This window comes from Culicoides brevitarsis, chromosome 1 (assembly GCF_036172545.1).
Source record: "Culicoides brevitarsis isolate CSIRO-B50_1 chromosome 1, AGI_CSIRO_Cbre_v1, whole genome shotgun sequence".
In the NCBI taxonomy this organism is placed as follows: domain Eukaryota; kingdom Metazoa; phylum Arthropoda; class Insecta; order Diptera; family Ceratopogonidae; genus Culicoides; species Culicoides brevitarsis.
Genome location: NC_087085.1, coordinates 13,929,916 through 13,955,542, shown reverse-complemented (window position 1 = coordinate 13,955,542; position 25,627 = coordinate 13,929,916). Strand labels below are relative to the sequence as shown.

Genomic DNA, 25,627 nt, shown 5'->3' with positions numbered 1-25,627 from the left:
AATTCTTGGATGAATGGAAATATGAATAACGTGCAGCAGTAAAAAAATTGTTATTATTAGGAGGAAAAAGAAAAATTTATTTCCTCCAATGAATCGTTAAAACTTTTATTATTAGTAACTGTCGCTCCAAATGATTCATTTCTAACGACAATTTTAAACAGAATGAGATTTTTTACGATGAAATTTAAAATTTAAAAAAAAAAATAAAATTTATTCAAAAAATTAATTTAATTAATTTAATTTTTTTATTAAAAATTATTATTTTATTTTTTTTTATTTTATATTTTATTAAAAATAATTTTTCTAATAAAAAAAAAAAAATCTAATAAACTTGTAAATACAAATTAATTTAATTAATTAATTAAAAAAATTTTTTTGTAAGCGAAAGAAAAAAACATTCGAGTCCAAAAATTTTATTTCAATTACTTTTCATTGAAAATTTATTTTACTTATTCATCGTGTGATATAATATTTTTTTTCATACGATAAATAAATAAAAATAAATTTCTAAAAAAAAATTTAAGAATAAAATATAATAAACTTGTAAATACAAATCAACAAAAAAAACTTTAATAAAATAACTCAAAAGACGAAAAGGAAATAAATAATATTTTTCTCAAAAAGGAAATAAAATTCAATTCCATCTACCGCAATTTTTCAATTCCATTAATGCAATGTACTTTCAAAAATTGTTTAAAATGCACTGCATTTTCGATACAACTTCAAACACGATATTTCCAAATGTGTCCAAATGCGATTTTCATCTTTTTCACCAATAAAGTGCACCAAACACGTCCCCAACATTGGCTCTATGAGTTAAATTTTGTATAAATTCTTTTTTCCTTGCATTATTTAGTGTTTGTTAGTGACTGTTATTATTATTTGCCATCTGAGACCATTCGTACGAGCAGCTTGCGAGTGTCTCTGAAAACATTTAAAATAAAATAAAATGTAAAATTAAGAAGAAGAAGCAGAAAACGAACAAGATAAAACAGGAAATTGTACATTTTGCAACATAAATTTCGACCAAAAAATATATTTTATTGGTTGTAACAAATCCTCCCTTCTCAAGTTAATCAACTGGCTTGGCAAAAACTTGACAAAACATGGACCAAATCAATCTCAATTAATACTGTTGTCTTGGTAGTTGGATATAATTATTGCCTTTGTAACTGCTGGCGGAATGAGAGATTGATTTTTTTTGTCCATTCACATAATCTATCTAAATTACGTAATAATGACAGGCAAGTGACACTTAATAACAACATGGGAAAAACAACAACGCAACGGAATTAATGGAGCTTGGGGAAAGTTGAATGTGCACGACGAAAAAAAAATTGGATGGATGGAGAGATGTTTAACAAATATTAATGAAAATTACTCGGAGCTGTTTTCTCGACAGAAATGGAATAAACGAATGATGTTGTTGTTCTCGGTATGTTTGAATAGACATAAATAACTTGAAGAGAAATTTATTATTGCCATTATGTTGTCAACTAACTTCAAACATAACATAATGAGAAAAGTTGACAAGAGTTTGATTACAATGCTCTTTATTCATTATTTTTTTTTTCATTCACATTTTCTGCTTTTATTGCGAGAATATTCAATTAGCAAATTGCTAATTAGGAAGTAACTCGAAACAAAATTTGTCGCAAAAAAAAGAAGTAAACATCACAACACATTAGCGATGCGTCAAAAGTTCATCAGATGAGCGACAAAAAAACGGAAGCTAAATGGAATTAAGTTTCTCAAGCAATTTAACACTTTTAATCATAAAAAGTATCCAATTAAAATTATACGTAATAAAATCCTTCGTCGTTTTTCATATTTAAATTTTGTATGAATTTTTGGGTAACAAGAAGAAGAAAATTTTAAAGTTAATTATTTTTTCTGTACAACATTAAATATTACGACTTGTTTGCTTGACAGATGAGCAATTTTAAACTTTGATTCTGACAACTGAATTAAATAAATGAAATAAACTTTTTCATTGCACTTTAAAGAGTTTTTTTTAAATGTGACAAGGACAGAAAATTTAATGAAATTTTTTTTTTCATGTTTAATTTTTTTAAAAAATATTGACTTTGAAAATTGAAGAAAAAATATCTCTTTGTTTAAATTTTAATGACTAAACTTGAGAAACCTCACAAAAATGTAAAAATAACGCTTTGTAACAGGAAGTAATGCGAACGTGACCAATATCACAAAAAACCTTCACTAGGTAAACGTTTCATATTTTTGCTTTCTCAGCAACGATAATGAGGTGCTAATGCTAACAAAACCATCTAACATCATTTTTCATGCTCATATTTTTTTCCAGAGCTTGCTCGTTTGGACAAACGTTAGAAATTATTCTGTTTGTTTAACACATAATGCGGACAAAAGCAAGAAAAAAAGTTGGCGTCATGTTGAATTTTAGTTCAAAGTTAGATATTGAGAAGCATTTTTAAAAGTTAGAACATAATTGCAATTTTTGATTGATTTTTATTGAATTTTTTGTTGCAAATAAAATAGGAAATCCAGAACAAAAAAAACTCATATTACAAAGCAGCAACGTCATGCCAGTAATTGAGTGCAGTTAATTGTTGAGTGTTGGAGTAAAATATGAAAGCAAGCACTCAACTAAAATTACTATGCGAACTAGTTTTTATGTCCTATGTTTTCATGCACTTTATTTTTTTTTTTTTGAGGACAAGTGTAAAACAACTCTATAAATGCGCAAAGAGTCGTTCAAAAAATTCATAATAATAATATACATGGAGATAGAAGCAACAAAAAAAAACTAGAAAATAAATCTGGCAAAAACACTTTTTTGGCAAACATTCAATTTTGGTACATTCGTTCTTCCCAACAAATAAAAAGTAACGAATGCATTTCATGCCATCAGCATCCATATGGATTAAAAAGGGGTTAATTCTATACCTAAAAGGATTATTTTTACTTTCTTCAAGAGCGCTAAAAATTTAACTTTTTATCATTCAGAATATTTCTTCAAAATTTTTGATTTGAGTATCAGTTCAAAATTCCAATTTCGGAACTATTTAGATCCTCAGCATTAATTTGAGCCTTAATTTTCATGGTTTTTATACGTACAACTTCTTATTAAAGAAGTTGCTATATAACGAATCCCCATATAGCGGAAAAACAGGTTGCTGAAAATGTGCATTGGGACTTGGGTATTTAATGCAAATTGGGGTAAAAATTTAAAAATGTCAACTGGGGCGAAATTTTTAAATGTGTTTTGGGCAAAAATTTTCAATTCTGTATTAGGTAAAAAATTTTGAATGTGCAGTGGGGCAATTTAATTAAAATGTCATATGGGGCAAAAATGATGAATTTTCATTGGGTTGAGTGCATTAAAAATGTGCATTGGGACAAATATTTTAAAATGTCAACTGGGTCAAATTTCGAGTGTATGAATACTTTAGTAAGTTAAAATATGCACTTGGATGAAAAATTCAGTCAATGGGTTATTTTTGAAATTCGTTATAAAGCAACGATGTTAAACGTAGTAAATAGGAAGTAAAACACATGTAAATTTTTTGCCATAGATGACATTTTGAAACCATTAACCATATTCACTTTTATGATTATCATCCCAATGCACATTTCGGTTTTAATCCTGCTCGGTCTAATTGTTTTGACTCAAAAAATTAACTATTTAAGTCTTAAGAGATAAATATATCCCTTTTTTCATCCGCAGGGCAATTTAGTTTGCAGTTTCAAAATACTTCCTCTGATGTCTGTATGGAAATGCTATCATGACCTAACATATGGCAGATGCAAGTGTGTCAAGTTGTTGCTATCGATTCAGTTTGATGGTGATTTGTGTGCAAGATAAAAGTTAAATTTATTTCACGAAGAGAAACAAAAGAGGATGCCATTAAAGTTTGTTGTTGCCATTTATTAGTAATCCTTATCGTTTTTATTGAATTTATTTATTAAGATAGTTTTTTTGTGTGTGTCAATTAAGAAAAATCGCGAAGAAGAAAGTTTCCCGAATAATTAAAAAGTTAAGTGATTGATTTATTTTAAGCCGAGACATTAAAGGTCAAAGAGAGAAAATATCAACTTTTAGCTTGAAGTTTAACTTGTAAATCACTGTCAATGTCAAGCAATAAAATAAATGTTATTTCCAATGAAATGCTCGTCTGGACAAGTAGCATAATGAACAAATGCTTGTACGACGGCATTTTTTTTTGTATTTTCGTGAGTGCTGCCAGTCTCACAGACAAGACGTAAAACAATCATAAATTTCCCTTTCTTGCGTTGTTTTTTCGTCGTCAGAACGAATGTTTCGAGTAACGCAACACAACAATGGATGTTGTTAACAATGTATGTGCGATTACGACGGAGAGTGGTTGCTTAGTGATATATGAGCGAAGGCATTTTTTTGTTGTTGCTCGTGTGTACCCTTTTCGTGAAGAACGGTCGTAAATGCTCCGAGAACGTCTCGAAATGCATAAAATCACACACGAGTCTCGATTTGTCTTGAGAATAAATGATTGTACGACCAAAGTGGCATATAATGGGGAACGCACAAGAGACACATCGGGATGATGTGTTGCACAACATCTTTCGTGCGCTCCGTAAAAGTTCAACCAACTTTTTACATTAGTAGACGACACACTTCGTGATTTTATGTCGTCGACGTATTCATCGTTTTTGTCGTTAACAAGATGTGTACCTTGCTTTAAGAATTGTCAGCTTTTATTTTGTTTTTTCTTTGCGAGAAGAAAAAAAATGATTCCAAGAATCAAATGCCTTTTTTCCATGAGGGATGCGTAATTTACATGAACGCACAGACTCTTAAGTCGATTAAATGTTAAATGTTCGGTAACATGTCTTCTTCTCGCATGTAAGTTGACGTTTATCTCACGTGTAAGAGAAAACAAGATTTTAGCAATTGAAACGGATTTATCCCATTTACGTTCGTTCGTTTTTGTCCCTAAAAGAAAGAAAGAAAGAAAAACGCCCGGGTAAAAAACAGTATTATATGATATATTACTTGTGGCATTACCGAATGGAGTGTGTAGGCATTTGAATAAATAATTTCATTAGGAATGCGAGAAAATCTCTCTCTGTGTTTGTGTGGATTGGCACCAGTGAAAGCTCTGCGAATGTAAATCTGCGACAAAGTTATCAAGGAAATACTCGGAAAATGAACTTACAGCAAGCAATGTCCTACTTATACACGGAAAATTGTTAAAAAGTGACTGTAAGTTTTTGAATTTATTTTTAAATATTTTTAATTTCATTCTGAAATAAAAGTTTGAGAAGTTTAAATCTCCAAAAAATTTTAATAATTATAATTTTTTTTTTCTAAATTCGTAAAGTTTACACAGATTAGTGAAAGTAACTTTTTAAGCTTTAATTTTTCAGAACACATAGAAACGTGAAAATATCAGAAAAAAGTTTTCGATATAGACATTTGGAATCGAATCAGAGTCTTTCAAAATTAAATTATAATATTATTTTAAAACCCCATAAACCTAAACCCTTTCAAAATTATGAAATTAATAAAATTATTAAACAAAATAGATTTTAAATGTCGGACTTGAACAACAAACAATTCTAGTGAAAAAAAAAATTTTTTTAAATTTCACCTTAACTTCGATTTTTGGCGATTTTCAAGGAATTTTTGAAATTTTTGGTCGAAAATCAAAATTTTTTGAAAAATTTTTTTTATTAAGATTGTTTGTTTTCTCGAGCAGATCATTTTTCGCCAAAAAATATGTGCCTTCAAACCTACCATTGCTTCAGAAAAGCCAAAAATATCAATTTTCACCGTTTTTAACAGTGAGGCTTAACTAACACAAAACCATCAAAAAATCTCATGCCAAATTTTTTTTGTTGAAGTTATGTTAAAGAAACGTGTCCAGATTTTTTAAAATATTTTTCACGAAGTTTTTTGTTAATCTTCTCGTAACTGTTTCTTAGTCCAAAAAGATTCCTGAAAAAAAATTAAGTCATTTTAAATATTTAAAATTTTATACATATTTTTAGTTATTCTTACATATTTAAGACTTTTTACCAATGTTAAGCCTAAAAACGAATGAAAAGATATTCAGAGGATAATTTTTCCATTTTTCTTAACATGTCATCGATTTTTGATTTTAAATTTTTAAACCAATATTCTATTTTTTTTTATCTAATTTTTTTTAATGAATAAACAATTCAATAATTAAAATTTTTCTCCGTGTAAGCGAATCCATCGTTTAAACACTCAATCTCATTACAGAGAAAACAGATGTAAAAACGCATTTGTTTCCACATTTCGCACAGGTGTCGAACCTTCTGGAATAAAACTTAATTTACACCACGCACATTTTCTGTAACCGTATTAAATTTCATATTTACGAAGAATCTCATTTCAATTGTTTCTAAGCTTTACTTACTCATCTTCCGAATAAATTCCAATATCTCATTCCAATCAAATCTATACCAACTGATTGATAATTAAATTTCCAAACCTTTTGGAAGCTTGATTTCTCCGAAAAAGCGCTCACATTGTTTTTTATATTAAATTTTCAAATTCTCATGAGCCCATAATTCCTTCAAAATAAAAAAAAGAAATAAAATTTTGCAAAAATACCCCGACGACGATGAATGTTGCTTAAAACGCACCACGATATCGCATAGTTTATGTATAAAGTTACTCGGGAGCTTCGAGAGTGAAGGCATAATGATATAAATGCTGCTTTGGGAATTTTTTGTGTATGGTTTTTATTTTACGCCGCAGTCACAGGAGAAGAATAAGTTTATTTGTGTGATAGTACATCGTTATTTTATTTGTTAGATACACTTTTTTGCCTGCAGCTCAGTTGTATTCTCTTTCTATGCGTTGTCATTTCGCACATTTTTTTGTTCTCCCTATAGAAAATATGTAAATCACACTTTATTATCATATAAATTTTAAGTAAATTACAATTGTGTTTTGTCTATTGCTAGGAATTTTTGTGTGTTTGTCTTGAATTTCTGCGAAAAAATAAACAACAGCTCGTGCTTTGTATTATATAACATAAAGCATGGCCCGTATTCCAAGGTTAATCAACTTTATATATGAAATTTTTCGTGATTTTAAATTAACTTCGTTAAAATTAATAGACACGACATACCTTTTAATGGAGCTGCCTGATCTTTTATTCGCGGTAAATTCGATCCATCATCTGTGCTTTGTAAATATTTTCTGCCACAACATTCGAATTTAATCCATTATCAGACTTACATCACTTGTGTTTCTCACGCAAAATTCCTGCGAATTGACACTCAAATGTGGAAAGTACAAATTATTCCATCTTCTTATGTATTTACATAAAATTTCCTTTTCTGCGCGTTCCTTTCTCCTTCGCACGAAATTACTTAATCCGATTATTCTGACGGTGCGGCATCGTAAGATGTATTTACAAATAAATAAACAGACGACTCATTTGAGTTTTTCATTATTTGTGTGCGACACAGAAAAAAAAAAACTATGAAAAACGCTAGACTGCCAATTTCGTGGTTTAAAATAAATATATTGGGTGAGGCTCAATTAAACACTTTAAATAGGTCAAAGACCGTTTTATTGACGAAGAAAAAAAAATAAATTTCTCCGCATTAGAAATTAATTCATTTCGGACCAACTTGTAATTACGAGGAGCTTGTTAAAAGGATCGTTCAATATAATTTTATTACTCGAATGGTTAATGCCAAAGGAAATCGCAATTAATTTCTCGTCTGTCTTTAATTGATATTGCAAATCAATAAAATAATGACGTTATCGTGTAATGGAGGAATATTAATAATAAAAACGATAAGATGGTTATTGTCTTCTGCGGAAAATTTATTATTGAAAAGTTTACGATTTATTGAAAGATTTTTACGTGCTCGTTCATGCGAAAAGCAAATTGAGTATTTTAAGAGATATTAATACGTTATTAAATGAAATCACTCATCTTCCATTCTCCGAAATAATTTTACCTTGATGAATGTTTGTGGAAACGGTACTTAATTAGCAAACTTATCATTTTCTCCAAAAATATTCAACGACGAAGTTGAAACGGTGAAATGTTGCTAGATATGAATGTTTAATTTTACAACGAATGTACGACAAAGTAAGGTAATTAAATGAGATTAATTTGAAGATTATTATTTATTGCTGCGTCTCTCGTTTGTTTATTTCTCCTGCATGTGAGGGAAGAACAGAGACGTATCTAGAGAGATGATTTTATTATTTTAAATTTTATTTTAAAAGTTCAAAATTAATAAAATTTTTGAAATTTAATAAAATTAAATATTTTATTTTCACCAATCAAAATTTTTTGACTATAATTTCAATTAATTAAAATTTTATTTTTCAAAATTTAGAAAAAATATTTAATTAAAAAAATTATAAAATTTAATTAAAAATTCAATTTAAATTTATATACGAATAAAAAATTTAATTTTCAAAATTAATTATATTTAAAGAAAATAAATTAAATTTATTTTTAAAAAATTATTATTATTATTTTTTTATTTAATTAAATATTAAATTAAGTAATTTATTTACCGATTTTTTTTTAAATTAATTTCCTTGAATATTATAAGAATTATAAGAATAATTTTTTATTTTTAATCTAATAAAATTTTAAAAATTAAAAAAAGTTATTTAGTTTTAATTTAATTTATTTTAAGTTAATTTTATAAAATATTTATTTTTTTTATTTAACTTATTTAAAATTTAATTTTTGAAAGAAATTAAATTAAATAAATAATTAAAACTTAATTTAAACTAAATGGATAAAAAATTATTTTTTTTATTTAATTAATTATTTAAAAATAATTAATTTTTTAATTATCAATCATAAATTTATTTATTATTTAATTTTTTCTGTAAAAGTATTTTATTAAAAATTTAAAATTAATTTTTAAAAACTCACACGGAACTGCTCATAAAATCACGCATGTTTGCCGTGAACTTGATTACGGTACGTCGACAGGCAACAAACTCAAATATTAATTTTAATATACTTACCGCTAAATTACTCGGTACTCATTAAAATAATATGAGGATCGTAACAAAAGCGTAAGAGTCCTTTTTATTTTAAAAATAATAATTTAATTAGCATCATTACAAGTAGAATAATAAAAACATCTTTGACGTAGACAAATTACTTTCCGTCTGTCGTTAGGCAACACTTGTGCAAAACTTAAATTGAAATAAAAAACGTCATCCCTTTTTTCACATCTCTTCGCATTTTATTTTTTAATTAGTTTGTACATAAGTATACTTTATAATATATATTTTATAATTTTACACAACAATTCTCTCTTTTTTTGTCCTCATATTAAATGCTAATAATTAATAATTACTGTTTTAACATCATATTTACCTCTTCATTGTAACATTTTAATATTTACAAATCTCTATGAACTACTCTACAATTTATTTCTGAAGCGTATTTCTCTTATTGTGACTTTTTTTTAAACACTTCCTCAAGTGGTGAACAACTTTTTTCCATTATTATTTGGTTTTAATAAATTGAGATATTGAGTTAAACGTTTACCACATTCAGTTTTTTTATTAGTAGATTTTTCCACTATTAGTTTGTGTTTTTTTATTTATTTTTATTTACTGGTACTGTATGATTGTAATTCAGAGCACAAAAAATGCATGTTAAATTACTTTTGAATAAAAGTTTTTTTTTATTTTTTATCGCTGCACGTTCATGAATGGTGCAATAAAGTAAATTTGTTTTTCGCAGCATGCGAGTAAAATAACAAAAAAGTGCTCTCTAAATAAACAACAATGAAAAAATTTAGCACGGAAAAACTTCAGGGGATTTTTTAATATTTTTATATATGATATGTCGTCAGGTTTTTTTTTTAATATTTTTTCCGTACTTCCTTTGAAGCAATTCTTAATTAAAAATATAGAGAAGAGAAAAACCAACATGAACATCAATTAGTGAATTTCAATTGTTTATTGTTGTAATAAATATTTTAATCACCAATTTATTATTCAAAAGCGAAATGTTGTTTTTTTTTCAATAAAATAAAAAAAAATTGAATTCAGAAGAATTTTTTTTAAAAATCGAATTTTACATGCATCATTAATATAGTATAAAAAAATGTTGAAAAACAATAAAAGTTAATGATCCGAATTCTTTTTAAAAAGTGTAAAATTCCGTAGGTATTTATAAAATTTAATTATCACATTGTAGAGATGCAAAAAAAAAATATTTTTTTTATTAAAATACAACAATATTAAATTTTTATAAAATATTTTAGCATATAATTAAACCGATCATGTAGGGCTCAACATAATCGATTTAATTTGCTGTAGTATTTTTTGTCGCGAATTAAAATATTTTTTTAATTATGTGTAACAAATATCCTCTTTTTCTCTGTTACGTATTGATATAAAAATTATGATATATAATTTTCATGCTTTTAATTAACATTTTTTTTATTATTAATATTATTATTTATTATTACAACATTCTTTATGGTATATCATATATGTTACATGTATCCCTTAATGTATATAAGCTTTTTTTATTTTTTTTATTAATTTCTAGTGGTAAACAACACACATGGCTTATCTTTATGTGTACACACACACATGTACAAAAATATGTAGTATAGTAATAATAATGATATTAAATCCTTACTTTTTATATATAATAATTTTTACTTTTTTTTATATATGTGTGGTTGATCCTTTTTTTACGCAATAATAAATTTATTACATGTTCGGGAAATTAAAGTAAGAAACTTTACATGAAAAATGGGTAACGTGTGCGTGACAAGTCTACCTCTCGTACTTTCAGGTATATTTATCATTAATCTTTTTTTTTCGGGTTTCCTTTGGAAAAGTTATGAAATTTGTAACATAATAACTTTAAGACCGAATGTTGCCATAATGCAAAATCAGTCATATTAAAGCTGACTGATGGGCATGACATGACAGAGGTTCGACGTGCAGACAAACATAACAAAAATCAAATTATTATTTATTTTGTTATTTCTCCACTCGTTCGTATCGATATTATGCCTTGACCAGTCGTTGATTAGACCAATAGATATTTTTTTTTTGTAGAAAATTGATAAAGTTTCGGTATGTTTATGAATCTTGAGAGAGAAAATCTTAACTTATTTACAGAAAAAAAAATTTTTTTTTTTCTTACCGAACGAAATTTGATTGATAAAGAATTTATTGAATCAACAAGCTGTGTAAATCGCTGTTTTGATCTCGATTCGATGATGTTTTCGGTAGGCCGTGAAACTCTGCTTAAATTTCGTGTTATCTACAATAAATTATAGATTTTTTGCTCAAAATAATTTTTTTTTTGTATTTACCGCGATTTATGCATTAAAAATAAGTTTCTTATCTATATGTAGATTTTTTTATGTTTTTATTTATCAATTTTTTCGTCATGGTTGAAAAAGTAGTAAAATAGAAAAAAAAGTTTTTGAAGTGCAATAAATATACATAAAATAATGATAATTTTTTGTTTCAGGATCAAACAAGGCACAAATTATGCATACAGATGCTCAGTCTATCTCGTCGGCTGCTTTTTTCACGCATTCTCCGTTCAAGTTTTTTTTTTAATAAAATGACGACGAGCCATTTGTAGTTGTTGTGGTGTGGCCCGAGCTAGTCACTTGTTTGCACACCACATTGCCAAACGTCGACGCGGACGAAGCAGCACAACACGAAGCCTATAGCTAGAGAACCGTTTCGTTCGTTTGCACCGTTTTCGGTCCATTGACGAGCGAGTAGCGCGACGAGTTGCACGTCGTCTTTTTCGTGCCGCGCAGGAAGATTTCCTTGAAGGTTTCGCGAAATTGGCGCGACATGCCGCAATAAATGGCAAAATTGATGGGATAACTCACGACAAGGGAGAAATTCGCAAACAATATGAACAAATTGGCAATTTCGTAGTTGAGGAATTCGAAGTAGAGTGACGAGATGATATGCAGTGCCGTGATGACGGCCAGGGGAATTTCCACGATAAGGAATGCACTGACGATGACAATCAGCATGAGAGTCGTGCAATTGGCATCCCGTAGTTTTTTGCATTCTTTTTTGCGATTTTCGCGGAAGAGCTTTTCGCGCTTTTCCTGCGCTTGTTTCATCGCCTTGAACAGGAAAATATTGAGGATGACAAGAGAGAAGCACGGCAGTAAGTGCACAAATATCACGCGGAACAAGTAGTATGACGTGAAGTAGATGTCTTCGCTAATTGTATCGCCAATCCATTTCGCTGTCTCGATGTGGCAGACATCCACTTGGTTGCTATTCCATTCGATGGGGTACACTTCGTAGGATCTGCAAGAGAAAAAAAAACGGAAGATAGTTAACACTCTTTTATTGCTGATGGAGAGATAACAATTAATACAGTCTGTATTAACTACTTTTTTCCTCAATTCTCTGCGGAGTCGTATCCTATCGCAACGTTCAAAAAGGAAAAGTTGGTAAAATTATGAGGATTAATTAGCCGACGATTTTATCTTGAGCGGTTTTCGGTTGTAAAACAAAGAATATTAGTTTTTTATCATTAAAATGTTTTAGTTTTTAACATTTTGATACAGAAAGTTGAAAAATGCATTTTAGTCCAAATTTTAATAAAAAAAAAAATTAAATTAAAATTTAAAAACTTAAAATTTAAATTTTATAAACAGAATCTTTTTAGGTCAAAATTATGATTTTTTTAGAAAATAATTTTTAATTTTTTTATAAATCTCAATAATTTTATTCACAAAAATTATTTTTTTAAAACATTGTAAAACATTTTTTCAAAATTTTCTACAATTTTAAAGAGTTGTTCAGAGGTTTTTGTTTTTTAATTTGTTGTTTAATAATTATAATTAAAAATTATAAATTAATTATAAAAAACAATTTTTAAACTAAAAATAATTTTTTCTTCAATTATTTTATATTATATTTTTTTTATAAAAAAATATTTTTTTTTAAATATTAATTTATTTATTTTTATTATTTTGATAATTATCATTAGACAGCAAACTTAAAAATTTTTCTCAAAAGACTCTTAAATTTTAATAAATTTAATTTTTTTTTAATTTTAAATAATTTTTTAATTTTTTTAAATTTTAATTTATTTTTTTTTTATTAAAATCTAGACTAAATTTAATTTTTCAGAGATTTTAATTTAAAATTATTGAAATAATTTCATTTTAAAAAAATTTCTTTTTTACTTTAAATATTTAAAGGTATCGTCAAAAACTGACTATTTTACCAAAATAAACGAAAACCGCTTTTCAACTTATCGGTTTTGGTATCTTCACTAAAAATGTGCCAGACAGAAAACGCAGACAACATTAATTGACAACACGATTGAATCCTCTAATTATTATTTCACACTCTTCTCATCTCATCTCATCTCGAAACTAACCTCAAACGAACACCTTTTTGACACATCACATCGCCTGCCAGCCAGGAAAAATTGTTTCGGTTTCGTGCCAGCAAACAATAAAATACAATAATTTGCAAAGTATTAAGATGTCTTTTTGCGCAAAAGAATAGAAAATTGTGTGTCTCAATATACTTGCCATCATGAACAGAAGACATTTTGTCAGCACATTTTCTCCATCGCGCGCCGCACGAAACAAAGTCGTAAGATAACAATAAAAAGAGACGAAGCACAGGCTTTAAATATATACACGGAATATTGCTGGAATATTGACTCAAATCCCTATTCGATATTATAAGACATTAAGTTGTCGCACAAAATGGAAAAAAATTTATAGAAACAATGGGTTGTCTCATGGTTGTGAAATTAAAATATGACACGAGAGAGAAATTTTGCAGCGAATAATGTTGATGCTGTGACAATGACGAGGAATTTTAATACTTTTTCATAACAATAATTGTTTATTCTTGCTTTTACCTTGCAGACTCAGTTTTCATCGTTTTTCTTTCTTTTTTTATCAACAAACACGTCAGAGAAAACAAAACGAAACATCTCAAAAGGCGCAACAAAGAATTTTTTATCAAAAAGCATTTCATTTAAATTGTTTAGCGCATTGTGTGTGGTGAAATGAAGTAAAAGAAAGAGAATTGTAATAAATAAAAATGATGTTTCATTACACGAAATGGCAAAACAAAGAGATGCTTTTTTAATATTTATGATTTAAGGGAATTTCGTTTCCATTCAGGGAAAACATTTATCTGATGAAAATCTTTTGGCTTCTTTTTGACTTTAAATTTTGTGAGGCGTCATCCATTAATGTCGTCGGAATTTTAGGGGGGTAGGGCTCATTAAATTTGAGATGGATTTCGGGAGGTAATGAGCAATGTGTAAAGTTTAAAACTTTTTTAATTTAAATTTAATAGAAGTATTTCCGACTTTGAAAGGTTTTTTTTTATCAATTTTTGATTTTTGTAGTATATGTTGCATATACTACTTTTTTTTAGTGCATAAAAAAGGCCCATTTCGTGATACCCTATCGAGGAAACGTCGAAAAATTGTCAGAATCAAAGGCGGTAAGGTGCTAAACGACAGTAAACTTTTCAAAGAAATTTTCCGGTTTGAGCAAAAAAATCTAGAGCCCAGGCCTCAAAGTTGGAAAAAATTACTTTTTTGGACAAAAAAGTATCCTTATTTTCAAAGCCGAGAAATTTAAAAAAAAAATTAAAATTTTTCAAAAAATTTTTTTTCTGTCTGATTAATTAAGCAAGCTACTTGTTTTATCGCAATCAAAGACACGATAAGATAAGATAAGCTTCATGCGTATTGGAAAATCTCCGGAGAGTGCTCTTTGCGTAAATTTCATGTAAGAAAATTTTTCGTTACTGTTAGTATCGGAGAAAAAGTCAGCAAATTTTGTATGTTTAGCAATCTTCCCAACATCGTCACGCACGGGGATTATCTCAAGTTACGACCAGTAAAAGGTCTGAAACGCGCAGACTTTCAAGAAAAATTGTTGCAACTGGTCGGCGAAGAAAGTTTTTTTAGAGCAATTTTCGGGAATTCAAGACGAAAACAAACGTATGATGAAAGGGAATACGGATTTGGAACGTAAAGCGCTCATGTCATATGGTGCCTTGCGACAGGAAAAAGCCGAGATTTCTCGAAAAGACAGACCGTAAAAGTGCGATATGATATGCCTACAACTTGTAGTTATGTAATTATTAAAATTGAGTAAAAATATTAACAGAAATGTATCAAAAAAAAATTAATTTAAAAAATCAAAAATTTGCTTCTTCTCCCCGAAATTGCGCCTTTTCAATTTTGGCGCCTGCGGCGGTTTACCGCACTTGCCGCTCCTTTATTACGACCAAGTGAAGAACTAAACATCGACTCGGAACACAAAAGAACTTATGTAACAAACATATATACTACAATTCGAATTTGCCTTGCTAATTCAAGGTACTTTTTTTTCAATCTGACGCAATTAATGGATGACGCCTTAAAAGTGTATTGGTCATTTTACCGCCAATTTTGTAAAATTTTCTCATCGAGAGGAGAATGAGGTGTTAATTAAAATATTTTTTTCTTACAAATTTCCATAAATTTCTCGTTAGTCTCCTAATCTTCTTTTTAAATTCAGGGGCCTCTTGATGCAAATTTTCTTTATTCTTCTCGTTTTTATATTTTGTTAATCACTCTTGCACGAGTCAAGAGTCCTTTTACTCTCGAGTATAATTTTCAAAAGGACCCTTTTTTATTTATCGCCATCTAAAGGATTATCATCGAGCCAAAAGTATTTTCATTTTTCACTTGAATCACTTTGAGAGCGTCTTTATTAAAATACATAAAGTTGGGTTTAAATGAATTGCGTACAACAAAAAAAGGATTAAAATTAAATGCAAATCCATTTATTGTTCGTACTAACACCCAACCTTACAATACCTGTTAAGGAAAAGTTTTCCTGAACTTTTAAGGCATACAAGGAAAATTATTTATAACTTTTTTCGTGTGAATTTTCGGTCTCTGAAGTCAGTAACAAAAGTAATTTCCATTAAAATGCATGCGATTTTCCTTGAATTTTGCGTCAAATACGGTCAAATAGGAGAAAAATTAAAGAAACTTTGACACAGATTCATCGGTATTTAATATTTAATTGATTTTCTGATCACAAAAGGGGGTTGACCAACGAATTGTCGAGAAACATGTTGGCATCAAATAACTTTTTCTTCTAACAACATTACACAAAAGGTTGCAAGATCAGGTTACAATTACTTGACTTTTTTACGGGAAAAAGAAAATAATCTATTTCTCTTCGTTCTCTCTTGTTTCCCACAATGAGCATTATCATCATTACGCTTTTGTCTATTTTCATTTCTTTTTGCCAGTAACTCGAGTTAGTAGGTCAATGCCCATTCGCCTCGTGCACCAACAACGTCCTAGAAACATGTTTCTATCGGCAAATGTCTAACTTTTCTTTCGTTTCGTGTTGCTGCTGTTGCAAGAAGTAGTACACACGGGAAGGAAGTTCAATTGTTATTTTTGTGAAAGGGATATCGCCTATACTTTATCCTTTCTGCTCGAGTTTCCATAACGTGTTGTAGGAGAGAAAGCAAGTGAAAAGTTTTTGAGTGTGTTTTCCTTTAACAATTTTCTTCTTTTTTGTGCTGCTGCAAACTCATTCCTAATGTGCAAAAAACGAAAGAAGAAAATAAAAGAAAACAACGAAAAACTTCTTGTACGAAAAATACGACGCCAGAAATGCATTTCGCTGCACTTTTTTCTCTGCAGCAAGATAACATCTTTCATAGTTGTGCCCTGATAAAAAATTTAAGGTACAGTACGAAAATTGTAGTAAAATGTATGAAAAAATAAAAATAATTATTCTGTAAATTATTTAAAAATAAAAATTAATTTATTTTATATATTTTTAATTGAAAAGAAATATTTTTTATTCTATTTTATTAATTCAATTTATTTTATTTTTTTAAATTAATAAATTAATTTTTAAATTAAATTTATTTTTTTTTAATTAAATTTTAATTAAATAAATAAATTTAATTAAAATTTATTAAAATACAATAAATAAAATACATATAAAAAATATAAATAAAATTTTAAAAAATTAATTTACTTAATTTTAATTAATTTAATTTACACATAAAAATCGAGTAAAAATAAATAAATTAGGTATTTTTTAATTATTACCTAATTATTTTTTTAATTAATTATTATTTTTTAATTATAAATAAATTATTTTTTAATAATTATTATTAATTTTTGGAACAAAAAAAAATAAATTTTCTGAATTGTTCTTTACCCACACTTTTTTTTTAGCTGAGTAAGTCTACAAAGTAAATCTTCATTGAGCTCCTCCAATATGCAACTGACAATACAACTACATGACGTGATAACTCACTTTATTATTATTAGTAGTTGTTACGGAATCGCGTCCTATTTGACCTACTTTCGCATTCGCAGTGTGAAAATTTATGTCACTTCGAGGTGAAAACAGATCAACTTCGCTAAAACTCTTGTTTACTGGCACAAATTTGGCCCTCAACGAGATTTAAACTTTGACGTTTTCTTGACGCAAGAAGAACAGAGAGAAAAAACAAACAAGAAAACTTTTTAAATCTGTTTCAAGTTGTCGTCGCTCGTTCGTGTATCATTCGTGATGTGCTCCGATGCAAACTGACAATAAAACGTGAAATTTTGATAATGTGACGCTAAAAGTTTTACGTTAATATGCACTTTCTTATCAAAAAACTTCTTTGCGGCAAGTTGTGTGAGTTATGACTTGATGGTTATGTGCGGAAAATTGCAGATGAAGCATAGATAAAACTCAGCATGTGTCTTTACAACGTTTATTTTTTATTATTTATGCACCAGCAGGGTGTTATTTATTTAAACAATAACGCTTCCCGGAAAGTTTCTGTGACTTTTGAAACTTTTTATGATTTTTATGTTTCGAAATTCCCGCTTTAGCGAAATAAACATAAAATTTTATCATGTAACTTTTTGAATGATAGAAATTACTTCGTTTTATTATTATTTAATTTTTTCATAATGAAAATGCTTTCCGTCATAGTAAAAATTTAAATTCAATATATGAATTATGCAGAATTAAAGTCAAACTTTGTCTTCCGCAAATGAATTTTTCTCGGTTTGCATTCAACAATGCAACCGCACAATACTTGTAGTTTTAATAGTTTTTTAAATAATTAATATATTCGTTTTGTTAGCTTTGCTTTCGAGGCAAAAGAGAGGTTTTTAAAACTTTTGCACTTTATTAGCTTCCTGATATGTGAACTTTTGAACCGCAAAAAGTATCTGGAAAAGTTTGTCGATAAATTTAATAAATTTTTCGTTCAAGCTATTAAAAGTTCAAAGAACTGTGATTGAAAAAATATTTACTGCTTAATAAATATTTGAAGAGAATTCTAAAAAGAGATTTTTTTTAATGCTTGAAAATTTCAGGAAAAAATTTATTTTTAATAAATTTAAATAATTTATTAAGATTAATTTTTTCCTGAAATTTTCTTCGTCTTTAACTTTTAATTTTTGAATCGTTAAAAAATTAATTTTAATAAAAAAAAAAATAATTTAAAATATTTTAATACAATAAAATAAATAAATACGAGCTTTAATTTATTTTTTAATTTTTTAATCTAGAAAATAATATGTTAATAAATTAGTAATTATTTATTTTAATTAATTAAATAATTTTAATTAATTTAATTAAATAATTTAATTTAAAATTAATTTAAATAAAATATTTACTTATTTTTTTTTATTTTTAAAATATTCATCAATAAATTATTAAAATTTTTATAAAAAAAAATCTTAAACCTATTGAGTTTTAAATAAAAGAAAAACAACTCAGGAAATGTTCATAAAAAATTAAAATTATGAATTTACAATCAGGCACACAAATAAAAAAAAACTTTTATCATTAAAATTCACATAAATATTTACATGTTTTTTTTTTTTGTTGCCAAACCTGACCTAAACCAACATGCAAGATTAAAAGATATAAATTTGTTTCGCAAACATTTGTTAGACAAGCATGTACGAGAATGATGATAAACAAAGTTATTTTATTCAATTTCTCTATTTTACAAATTCCATTTCCGAAAATTGCACCAAGCAAATATTCAAAATTTCATTACCTGTCTCATCATTTCGTACTTTCAACAAATAAATTTTATCCGAATCAGAGCCGAGAGGATTTTACTTGTACCTAAAAACCGACCTCAAACACACAACAAAAAAAAATATACACCGACATCAAAGTGTTTTGGTTAAATTAAATTTGAAATGCCTTTATGTTGATTTTTGCGATTTTCAGCAGAATAAATCGTTCTCCTCGTGTGAGTGTGTGTGTGAGTTGAAAGTTTCAATTAAAAACAACAAAAACCTTTGCTTGTAAATATTCATGGGATATAAATTGTATCTGTCTGTTAGTGCCATGTCATGCTAACGTCTTCTTAGAATGCAAAAGTGCGATGCAACAACACAAAATTCATTACCTTGACACAGATAAATTTTTTAGTTAGTTATAATATTAGTCGAAAGTTGGGTTTCAAGTGACTGTTATTTACACTTTTGGTGCAGTTCGGTGCAACTCTGGCACACGTAAAACTTTTACCTCCTTTCCATATTATTATTACGATGAAGATGTAAAAAAAATTCTGTTTTTTCTCTCTTCTTCTCGTTCCTTCATCAGAAATTAATTTTCTCGTTCTCGCATGTGAGCCGCAAGAAGAGAGCAATATTAAAGTAAAAGTACAAACAAGCCTAAAGGTGCTTGTTAGAACAAAATGACTCTTATTTGATGTGCCAACTCGGGCGACGACGTCAGTTATGCAAAAGAAATGAAAAAATTATGAGGTAACTTTGTTTCGTAAACAAATTTACAATTTTCTGCCTTTTTTTCATGCAAAAACTTTAAATAGTTCTTCTATTGTTAAGTTTTTAATGAAGTCGTTGATAAGAAATGACATCATGAATGCAAATTTCAGATAAGTTTTAAAATTCAAATTTTTAACACAATGAAGCAAGTCCATGTCGGACAAGTTCGTTGTGCCTGTCAACCCTGCGGTTAATATAAACGTAAATCAACAACAGCGACAGGTGATTACATTCATGTAATTAATACGTAGCTCGAAGTAAATTTATCCGTAATTGACAAATATCAAAATTTTACACAATGCAAATTCTGTCGCAAAACTTGCTTAATTTGATTTGCAAACAATAATCGCTACATATTGACGAAAATTGAATTAATATTGACTCGAATTAACACCAGATTGTGTTTATTGAATTTTAATTAAAGACGATAAATCTGACGACTCAGCTAAATGTTAAGGAAAAAACACGAAGAAGACCTAATAAAACCTATTGCGCCACATTTGTTGGCAATTAGGGTCCTCTTCCTTTTCCTTATCTCTCAGTTTTGTCCCATTCTCCCGATTTTTTCGATAAGAAAGCTAAAAAAAATTGATTGCTTTCCGGAAATATGGCAGAATGGTGTTCTTTAATTTCGTTAACGACAATAACGGAAGAATGTAACAATAAAAACGATAAATAAATGTTACGGGTGGCACAAAGGCACGTGCACATTAATAAACAATCATAGAATATTGTTATGGTTGTGTCATCTTTTAACCTTTTGTATACACGCCCAATTTATTCTGGTGTGTTTTTTGTCGCATTTCGAAGAATTTTCGAAAAAAAATTGTGGATTTGTGTGAAAAAATGTCTGTAATTGAGTGAATTTGTGCATTGAGGAGTATGAAATTGTGAAATTTGTTAAGAAAAAGAAGCTTTGTAACGCAATAACTCGAATTTTGCTTCAAAAATCTCTTTGAATTTTTTTAAATTAGGTCGAAAATATTAACGAAAAGGTTTTGGAGCAGAAAAATTTGTCAATATATTGCCCAGTGGGAAATTTGGGTCTTTTTTAGACCCACAGGGGCTAAAATAAAAGCCTTTTGAAGTTTTCTATTTTTTTTTTTTATTTTTTTCGAAAAAAATAAAATTAGAAAAATTGAGTAAAAATTTGCAGTAAAAATTTCTATATTTTCTTGAAAAAATTATTTAATAATAATTGTATGATTAATAGAATTTGGGCTCAAAAATAAAATTTTCTAAATAATTAGCGAGTTAAAATCGAACTATTAAGCCAAAAATATTCAATTTACTCAAATTTTCATTTTTTATAAAATAAATTTCTCGAAAGACCTACAAAAAGTTGAAAAACTGTTAAGAAAACTTTAAAAGGATTTTATTTTACCTAAGTTCATTGCAAAAAAATTGAAAAAAATTTTGAAGGTCACATTATAAAAATTGTATTTTTTTAAAAAGAAATATTTATTGCATAGTTTAAGGGGGCTTAAATTTCTGTTTTGAAATACCAAAAAAAAATTCGATTGGTAGAACAAAATTAACGGGTCTGCAATTTTATTTCAAACTAAATTAAAAAATTTAAAGAAATGCACAATTGTGACAATCATTAAAAAAATTGAATTTTATCAAACATTTTCCTATTGTGAAAAGTTTCAAACGACGACAAAAAACATTGAATGGACTTTCTCTATTGTGATGAAAATTGATACAAACTTTTGCAGCACATTAAAGGCAAAACATTTACTTTTTTTTATTTTACGACAAAAAATATTTTTTTGGACAGACAGAACCAAGTTTTCTGTTTAAAATTTTAGTAACAGAAAAATTTTCTTTTGTGTTTGTTACATTTTTTTTTTGTTAAGCGCAAACATTCACTTCACTCTGCAGGTTAAAGTCATTTTCTTTACTTTTCTTCTTATTTTTTTACGTAAGCCAGTTGTGACAGATTCATTTCTTCTAACGTTTCTTTGTTCCTTTATATTTTTTTCTTACAACGAAAAGATACGAATCAGTTTTGCTTAATTTACAGACTTTTCTTCTATTGTTTCATTTTATTTCAAAAAAATGTTTTAATAGACATTTTAATTTAAATTCTGGCACGCGGCGTCTTTTGTTGTTATTTTTTCCTCCTGTTCGTGTCATTACTGAAAAATTATTGCAAAAGTAATTTTTTATCACGCAATAAGTCATTGGAAAAAGCATATTTTTCTTTAAAAAAAAAAAATGACGAAGAAGAGAGAAAACTGCCGCAAAGCAAAAGAAGCCATTCAACACCTTTATACCTAATTAAGTAGTTTCTTATCTTTAAAACATTTCTAGCGTACTTATAATGTAATTAGCACATTCTCCATGCATTTCTATCACATGTACCCGAAGAAGAATGAGAGATAAGAAGGAGAAGAAAAAAGTTTTTTTGTAGTTTTATTATTTTAATTTTTTTTTTGCAAAACGACGCAGATGGAAGACGTTCATGACTGTCTTCGCCAATGAACTTTTGCATGATTTATCAACATAATGAACATTAAACTAACAATAAAAAGATAAACTTTCAACGGCAGAAAAAACTGACATTGATCAATTAAATGCAAATGGAATTTTTTTTAAGTAAATTTTTTTCAACTATTTTTTTTTAAAGAAAATTTTTCAGACGTTATCAAAATACGTTAAAAACGGTTCTTTTTGAATTTAAATTTTTTCGCAGAATAGGAAAACTTTTTCCATCTATTTATCGATATTGGTAAGGACTAATCTCGATACAAAGAAAAAACATTAAAACTTTATTTCATTATTGCGTTCTTCTAAAAAAAAGCGACAAGTATAGAATAGAAAACTTTTTTTTTTCAAAATCTCCGGTAGAAAATAAAATTACCGTAAAAGCAATTTGCAACTTAGTAGTAGGGAAAAAAGGCAGTAGACGAAGTTTATTGCTGTGCCGCAGGTAATTTAAATGCGATTCACAACTCAAAAGAACTTTTTGATTGTTTGTCTAGTCATGCTCGCGCAAAAAATCGCAATAAAAAGGATTTTATTTCCATTTATGAAATAATAAATCATGAAATTAAAAGTTTGAGACTTACCTATCAAAGAATCGCGTACTTTGATGGAGCGCTGCCGCCACAAGTATGTAAGCGATGTACCGTTGTGTTGACTCGAGCGTGCAATAGACACGAGCAACTTGCGGATGGCACACATAGATATACCTGAAAAAAGCAGAGAAGAAGAAATTAAATTGGATGAAAAAAATAAATGAATTTTAAATGAGCCACGAAACCTTTTAAAACGCATGAATTGCTCATATTTCACGCAAAAATGATAATTAATGTGATTTACGTGATGTGATGCGGTGAAATAGAAAAAAGGTAATTAAATTCGAAATTTTTTTTTTCGTCAAAGGATTTTTTTTCAAGAACCTCTCAAAGAAGTAAATGAGCATGTAGTAATTTTATTATTTTTTTATGCGACGTTAACAGCATATTAGCAAAGTCTCACATAAATACATCATCCAACATAGCTAACTGTCACAATTTTTTAATTTCATTATAAATTGAAGCTTGATGCAAAACAATTTTAAAGCGCAAAACCTGCATAGACGCCAACACGAAGCACTTAACATAATAAAATTACACCTTAAATTAACCCCTCTGTGTTAACGCGTTGGTTGCATTCATCCATCAGTCACAGTTTTGTAATTTGTTGCTGCGCCCTCGTGCAAAAATTTTCATAAAGGGCACGACACACGAGACGAAGGAAATATACAAATTATATTTATTATTCATCTCATGTGTAATTAAAAATTGAGCATCCAATTTCATTAAATTCGGGTTTATTACGTGATATGTTTGCACTTGCATAATCAGTGAATTTTCATTGCCACAAGCAAAGAAACGACGGAAAATTGTGTTAAATTGAGATAAAGTACCAGACGTCTCCACTGACTTTTTCGTAGGAAGAAAAATATGTAGGTTATAATGAGGAAAGAAAAATATTTGCTTTTGCTGTTCGTATTGCGATAATGATAAAAAATCTCAAATAAAGCGGCAATTTTTATCTATTAAATGAAACAGATAAATCAAACAAAGGGAAAAATCAACTTTAGAATGTTATAGCAAAGGGAAGTTTTTAAAATAAGAATTTCTGTTTGACGAATATAAAAGCGCTTTTTGTCATTTCAAGAGAAATTATTTTTAAAATTTTTCATTGATTAAAAAAAATAATAAAACCATTAAAAATATTTCTAGAACACCGAAAACAAAAAAAAATGTAAAATTTGGAAAAAAAAATCTGAATTAAATAAATTAATAACTATTGTAATTTTTATAATTTTTTCATTTTTTTTACATTTTTAATGCATAAAATTATCAATAAAAATTTTAAATTATTTATAAAAAAAAATTAAATTTAAAAGCCTATTGCCAAAACCCAAAAAAAAATATTTTAAAAATTTATGTAAGAAAATTCTTTAAAAAAATCATTTTTAAAATTTAAAGATTAAAATCAAAATTTTTTGTTAAAAAACGATTAAAAAATAGATTAAAATGTTGTTCAATGGTTGTTCACAATTCTTGTTTGAAAAAAAAAATAATTATTCGACTTAATTTTATTTTTTATAAAAAAAAATTGATAGTACCTAATATAAATTTTATTAAAAAAAAATTTTAAAATAATTGTAATTTTTAAATATTAAATTTAAAATTTTTATTTATTTTAAAAACAACTAAAAAATTTATTTTATACTAATTTTGATTTTTTTTTAATTTTTATAAATTTTTTTTCACAGACAGACACAAAAATTCGTTAAAAACAATTTCCTATTTAAAAAAATCTCATAAAAGAATAAAAAGCAGAGGAAACGGAAATGTATGATCAAAGCTTAAATATTGCCATTAGTGGAATATATCAATTTTGGCACAGTTTCGCACACAAACTCACACAGATCTTTTGCGAGAGCATCCCGAATGTGTTAAATAAATTATTCGTTTGGCAGGTAATATTTCGTGCCGAAGAAAGGAAAGACGGAACGACTGTTTTATTCATGTATCTAATGTAATTCCTGTAATTCTTTTATATTTATTTCGAACGTGCACATCTAAAATAAACATTTCGAATGAGGAAAAGCAAACGTGAGACATTGATACGTTTCTTGACACTTTCCGTATTTTTTTCTTGTTTTTAGTTTCTCACTTATCCACACTATTGTTTAAGCAATTGATTGTTGAAGAGGAGTTGGAGCGTAACTAATCTCACTATGCCCGATGTGTTTGTGTGCCATACCATGAATTATTTGGCCCCAAAGTAATTTCCTAAATTTACAAAAGATTTGTTTGTCATCATCATGATATTTGGTTTTGATTTATTGCGTTGCGAGTGCCTAGCTACGAGGGATTTGTGCTTCATATAACACAAATTCAGCAAATTCTTTATGTTTGTTTGTTTAACCATCACTAAAAGATTATGTGTTTTTACTCGCATAAACTATCCGTATTTGCTCTACTTCAAGTCTCGGTGCGGAGATAATCAAATAAAAAATTCAGATGAAACCATATTTTAATATTCTTTTCATAACTCGTCAACTTTTTCTTTCTCGTATTTGTCGTTTCTTGACCCAAATACAGATTTTAACTAAACAGGGAATACGCCAACGTAAATTGTCTCTCAAAGTTTTTCCTTTTTTTTATTCAATGTCTGAGCCAGAATTGATGCTTATTAAACGAACGAATGAAGCAGAGAGAGACAAAAACTGTAATTAATGCTTTGGAAACGTGAGGATGTATGTCATCAGTCTCGTGGGACGGACATCCATTGACAATTATCACTCT

At 27.8% G+C, this 25,627-nt stretch overlaps 2 protein-coding genes across 2 annotated transcripts in view; both read right to left on the bottom strand.

Annotated features, from left to right (window-relative positions):
- Positions 1-320: 320 nt before the first annotated feature.
- LOC134838028 (endoplasmic reticulum chaperone BIP-like) overlaps positions 321-25,627 on the bottom strand; it is a 260,113-nt gene continuing 234,806 nt past the window's right edge. Inside the window, exon 5 of the mRNA XM_063853471.1 lies at positions 321-330. The gene's annotated coding sequence lies outside the window, so the exon portion shown is untranslated. The remainder of the gene's footprint in view (positions 331-25,627) is intronic.
- The window catches only part of LOC134838432 (sex peptide receptor), a 37,296-nt gene continuing 23,366 nt past the window's right edge, over positions 11,698-25,627 (bottom strand). The window contains exons 5-6 of the mRNA XM_063853961.1: positions 22,889-23,011; positions 11,698-12,301 (exon numbers count right to left, since the gene is read on the bottom strand). Coding sequence (XP_063710031.1) covers positions 11,698-12,301; positions 22,889-23,011 — 727 coding nt within the window. The remainder of the gene's footprint in view (positions 12,302-22,888; positions 23,012-25,627) is intronic.